Source organism: Gavialis gangeticus, unplaced genomic scaffold (assembly GCF_001723915.1).
Source record: "Gavialis gangeticus isolate Ggan-Ray unplaced genomic scaffold, GavGan_comp1, whole genome shotgun sequence".
NCBI classification, from domain to species: Eukaryota; Metazoa; Chordata; order Crocodylia; family Gavialidae; genus Gavialis; species Gavialis gangeticus.
In genome coordinates, this window is record NW_017728983.1 from 5054412 (window position 1) to 5060256 (window position 5845).

The 5845-nt window shown below is 47.3% G+C and overlaps 1 protein-coding gene across 1 annotated transcript in view; it reads right to left on the bottom strand.

Annotated features, from left to right (window-relative positions):
• The window catches only part of GAL3ST2 (galactose-3-O-sulfotransferase 2), a 15652-nt gene extending 10725 nt beyond the window's left edge, over positions 1 to 4927 (bottom strand). Inside the window, exon 1 of the mRNA XM_019513202.1 lies at positions 4723 to 4927. Coding sequence (XP_019368747.1) covers positions 4723 to 4760 — 38 coding nt within the window. The 5' untranslated portion in view covers positions 4761 to 4927. The remainder of the gene's footprint in view (positions 1 to 4722) is intronic.
• Positions 4928 to 5845: the final 918 nt, after the last annotated feature.

Below are 5845 nucleotides of genomic sequence, written 5' to 3' on the forward strand. Positions count from 1 at the left end.
GGGGGGGGGGAATTTAACACAGTTACTCCAGATGTGGCCTCACAAGTGCTGAATAGAGGGGAATAATCACTTCCCTTGACCTACTGGCAGCACTCCTACCAATGCAGCTCAGTATGCTGTTAGCCTTCTTGGCAACCAGGGCACACTGCTGGCACATATTCAGCTTATTGTCCACTATAACTCCCAGGTCCTTTTCTGCAGAGCTGGTGCCCAGCCAGTCAGCCCCTGGCCTGTACCAGTGCATGAAATTGTTCCATCCTAAGTGCAGGACTTTGCATTCCTCTGTGTTGAACCTCATGAGATTCCTTTTGGCCCAATACTCATATTTGTCTAGGTCACTGAAATCCCTACAAGGCTCTGTACAGTGATAGGAAATTTAAAATAGACCCTCCTGAAATGCTACAATCCCACACAAGTACCAGCAAATAGAGCATAAATACCAGAAACCAGGGCTTGGCACATATTTTAGAAAACAATGTGGGGTGGGGAAGGACAGGTTGTTTACCTTAAGCTTACAGGCTGAAGTCCAAATGCATTGACACTGAACAATAATTATACACCTACAGTCTCCACTAAGGTTAATTTACAGCAGTGAAACATATGGCCCATCAGAAGTAAAACTTGCTTGGTGGCAAAACATTATGTTAAATTTAAAACCTTAAACAAACAATATTATTTCCTGTGCTTCTTGTCCAAGCGCAGCCACAGCAAATAGCGCCAATAACATTTGTAGGGCCAGATTCATCTCTGGTGTAAACAGTTGCTTCAATAGCACAAGACCAGGGACACTTTTAGTTTTGCTTGTATCACAATACATAGAAATGCAAAGCAGTTGCCACATTTGAAACACAGTAAGTTATGAAATAACATTTACAGTTTGGCTCCTTTATCCTAGGCTTCTTCAAAGCATATCCAAGGCTCAAGATTTAAAACCAAGAGATATTTTAATTTTTAGCAGATACCAGCTGAGGTATCAAAGTGCAAAATCTGGCTGAAATTCTTTGCCAGGGTTATTTGTGAGCTGGCCAAGCTCAGGTTCTTTCAAACAAAACCACCTCCTGCCTGAAGCTAATTGAGATAGATGTCACAACCATCATCTTGGCTGTCCTCAGAGCTAAAGAGTGAGCTAATCTCCTGTTGGATGTAAAGGACCAGGTCATTCAGCTGGGAGTAGTGGAAGAGTCAGCTCACAGAATCATAGTAAAATAGGCCTGAAACGGACCTCTAGAGGTCATCTAGCAACCCCCTGTCTGAGGCAGAATTATCCCTATCCAAACCATCCATCCCATGGGTAGTCTGGTGCCTCTTAGGTCAGGGGGGCACGTGCCTCCCATGACACCAGTCAGCAACTGGGGGTTCCCCCAGTGGCAGATCCTGCTGGCTGGGGGGGACTGATTTCACTCACAGTAAAAGCGGCCACGCTTCCAGAACTCCAGTGGCCATTTCCGGAAGCAGCATGGCCACTTTTGCCTGCTCCCTGGCCAGCGTTTGCAACAGGGGCACTGGTGCTCCCGACTGCCCCCCTGCCCATCAGCTACACAGGGAGCACAGACTGACAGGGGGTGCACTGGCGCTATCAGGGGGTGCACATCCACCCTGTGCACCCCCTATGCATTGCCCCTGCATACAAATCCTTGTTTAACCTATCACTAAACTACACAATCAACCGTATTCATAGGTTTCATAGATTTCATACACATTAGGCCTGGAAGGGACCTCACAAGATCATCTGGTCCAGCCCCCGGCTGAAAGGGCAGGAAGTCAGCTGGGGTCAGAGGACCCCAGCAAGATAGTCATCCAAACTCATCTTGAATGTGTCTGGAGTAGGTGCTTGTACCACTTCTGAGGGGAGTCTATTCCAGACTCTGGAGACTCGAACAGTAAAGTTCTTCCTTATGTCCAGTCTAAAACGGTCTTTCAGCAGTTTGTGACCGTTGGACCTTGTTTTCCCTAGGGGAGCCCCGGTGAACAGACGTTCTTCTAGGTCCTGATGTACACCCCTGATATAGGTTGCCACCAAGTCCCCCCCTGAGCCTATGCTTTTCCAAGATGAAAAGTCCTGTGCCTCTCAGCCTCTCCTCATATGGCTTGCTCTCTTGACCTCTGATCATATGTGCGGCTCTTCTCTGGACCCTATCAAGCTCCTCCACATCCTTTTTAAAGTGTGGAGCCCAGAATTGGATGCAGGACTCCAGCTGTGGCCTCAGCAAGGCTGAATAAAGTGGGAGAATGACATCTTGGGTCTTGTTTGAGATTCATTGGTAGATGCAAGCCAGGGTTTTATTTGCTTTGCCAGCTCTGGCATCGCACTGGTGGCTCATATTCATCTTGTGGTCAATCATGACTCCCCAAGTCTCTTTCAGACATAGTGCTAATGAGTGAAGCACTGTTGAGCCTATAGGTATGATGTGGGTTTTTCCTCCCGAGGTGGAACACCCTGCATTTCTTTATGTTGAAGGTCATCAGGTTTGTATCTGCAATCATTGTGAGCCTATCCAGATCAGCCTGAATCCCCAGCCTATCTTCCAGTGTAACCACGCTTCCCCATAGTTTGGTGTCATCTGCAAACTTGACCAGTTTGTTTCTGACACCCAAATCCTTATTGTTAATGAATATATTAAAGAGTACTGGTCTGAGTACTGAACCCTGCGGGATGCCACTGGTCACCATATGCTATGCTGACTGTTCCATCAACAATCACTCTCTGGGTCTGACCACAGAGCCAGTTCCCAAGCCATCAGACCATAAGGTTGTGGAGGCTGCAGTTCCCCAGTTTTTCCATGAGAACATAATGGGAGGCCAAGTCAAAGGCTTTTTTTAAATCCAAGTAAATGACATTAACCTTTCCCCCCCGTCCAGGTGACATGTCACCTGGTCATAGGAGATGAGGTTGATCAGACACAACCAACCCAAAACAAAGCCATGTTGGCTGTCTTTCAGAATGGTGCCTTCTGTCAGCCTATTGTTGATGGATTCTTTAATAATTTTTTCCAAGATCTTCCCAGGGATTGAGGTCAAACTGATTGACCTGTAGTTCCCTGGATCTTCCTTCCTTTCTTTCTTGAAGATAGGCACCACGTGGCTCTCTTCCAGTCTTCAGGAACCTCTCCTGAGTGCCACAAGTTCTCAAATATCTGTGCCAATGGTTGAGCTATGATGTTGGCAAACTCTTTTAGCGCTCTTGGGTGCATTCCATCAGGGCCCACGGACTACAGTGCATAGTTGTATTGCACAACTACAATGCATAACAACCTAACCTGGCCCAGGTAAAGCAGGGGACAACAGTGGTCAGTGTCATGCTGTTGTAAAGGTTGTTAAAGTGCAAAGCTTGTTAAAATACACTTGAGAGATCCAAAGAAGAGGGCCATGCCCCCCGCTACAGAGGGGCACATCCCAACAAGCATGCACGTGCAGGCATGCACATTTCCCCCAGGACAAATAGCAGCAGCATATATTTGTGCTGCTGCTATTTGTCCTTGGGCATGCCACTGCATGCCTGCTCTGGCACATGGCAAAGGGATCCGTGTGGGGTAAGGGAGGTTAGGGCCAGCACCTGTGCTGCCTTACCTGGGGTCCTGGGGCCTCCTGGGGCAGCAGTGGTACCAAACTGGCCGCTTGGAGCCTCATTGGAAGCTAGAACATGGCTCTGACTGGTCAGGTTCCCTTTCTGGTGGCACACACTATTGCCATGTAAGCCATGCCATTTTGTTTTAGCAGCAGTTTTTTTTTTTTACACTGGGATCTCCTGGTGTAAAAAATCCCCAAAATGCTGCGCTACAAATTAGTAGCACAGTGAATGTGCTGCATGTGGTTTTCAGCACTTCAGTTTGTTTTGAGACACAGAAAACCACATGCATGTGCTTTTTGGGATGTGGCCAAAGGAAGCAAAATCCCTCACAGTTGGTACAAATCTGACCATGGGGTAAAATTCCTTCCTGATCCAAAACCCAGTGATCAGTCTGACTCTGAGTGGAAAGGTAAGACTATCTAGCCAGGAACCTCCAAGTTTTAGTCCCCGCAGGAGCACTAGCACACCCCAATCAAAATCTGCAGCCTTGGCTGCAGCCAGCACCAAATGCTTCTGAGGAAGGTTAAAAAAAACAAAAATCCAGCACCTATAGCAACAATAGGGGAAAAATTCCTTCCCAGTCCCATGAGGCAACCAGGAAAACCTAAAAACGTAGAGAATACCAAACACTCTCCATTCTGCTCAGCAACCTAGGGACAGCAAGCATAAATCCACATATCACACCCTCTTACTGGAGAGCCAGATGTCCCCTTTCTGTATTCCCTCCATAAACTTCCAAATCCTTTGTGGATGCATCACAGAGAGGGCCACAAAACACTATAGTCTAAGTTACATATACGAGCTTATGCTGAAAGTATATTGCGCTCCTCTGCTATCCTTATGTTTAAAATACTTAAAGATTGTGGACAAAATTTTATCTGTTTGGCTCATGCAACAACAGCAGTTTTGTAGAGCTGTTACAATCTTGTAAAATAAAGTAAAGTATCCCATAAAAGCTGCTTTTCCAGCCTTGTGCACTGATCTGGATCACAGCAAGGACCACCCAGGTTGAAATTAATCTCTGCTTCTGGAACAAGCCTGGACGGTGCCCAGAGATGTATTTTTATAAAGATTACCTGAAAAACTCACTGAGGCTTTCTACAAAGCTATTGCTTTTTTTGCCCCCAAGACCAGTTTCACCCTCATCCTCTTACCTGGAAATGACCCTGAAGCTGCCCACTCTGTTCCTCATTTTACCACGATGAGCTAGAACGAGGACCCAGGCACACACACTTCCTTTTTCCAGGTCTTCCAGTGTTTAACACTACTGGTACTAACAGCTCATCACTTCCATAAAAAGCCGGGGACAGGCGGGGACAAAAGGAGTGGCTATGAGTTCACAAGATACAGGTGAAAGTTGCTTTATGTCATAAAAGCTTGCAATAGCTCTGCTTACGAACAGAAGAACATTAATCAGGTGTGAGCAACTCACTGCCATGCTCCCCCAACTCCAAGTTCATGTGTTCATGCATCAAGTGTCAGATTTGGAAAAATCTCTGGAATTTTGTAGCCGTGGGGGGGAAGTGCCTTTGCAAGCATGCATATACACACATGCACATGCACACACAGAGTGAGTGGGAAGGATCACATGTCCATTTCCCCATTATTTTCCTGTCCTGGCACAGGGCTGGAGTGAGGATGTCTTTGTGGCAGAAAGCCACCTTGGTTTCTCCCCAAAAATCTCTGCCCTGTGACACTGTGATTTAAATCTCTGTGCTGTGACCATTCAATTAGGATGGGCCCAGCACACAGGGGACCACACCCTCAGCCTGTCTCTTTAGGCAACTGGAGCTGGCTGCATTCCTGAGGGAGGGGGAAACCTGCTCCCTCTGCCTACGTGACTTGCATCACTTACCTGGGTGAGGGGTTTCTACCTGGGGAGCTGGAATCTGCCCGGTAACAGGTGATGCATTTCAGATTGGTTGGCTGACAGCCAACTGGGGCTGACCTCCGCTGGCCCAGGTGAATGAGGTCACAGGGGCTATATAAGTTAGGACGGGGAAGGAGGCGGTCTCTCCTCTCCGGCCATGAGGTGATGCAGCAGCCAGGCAGGGGACAGAGAAGCCTTAACATCTGAAACTGGCTCTCTCCCCCCAAACTCACGAGCTAGGAACCGCCTGCCTCCAAAGGGAAACTTCACCTGCCTTTGGAAGATGCTTGTGAGTAAGCTACTCAATCTGATTAGATATTTAGCTGGAAGTATCACAGATGCGTAATCAAAAGGCTACCACAGCCAGACTGTTTGCTCTTTAGGATTTCTAGATATTGCTCTATCCT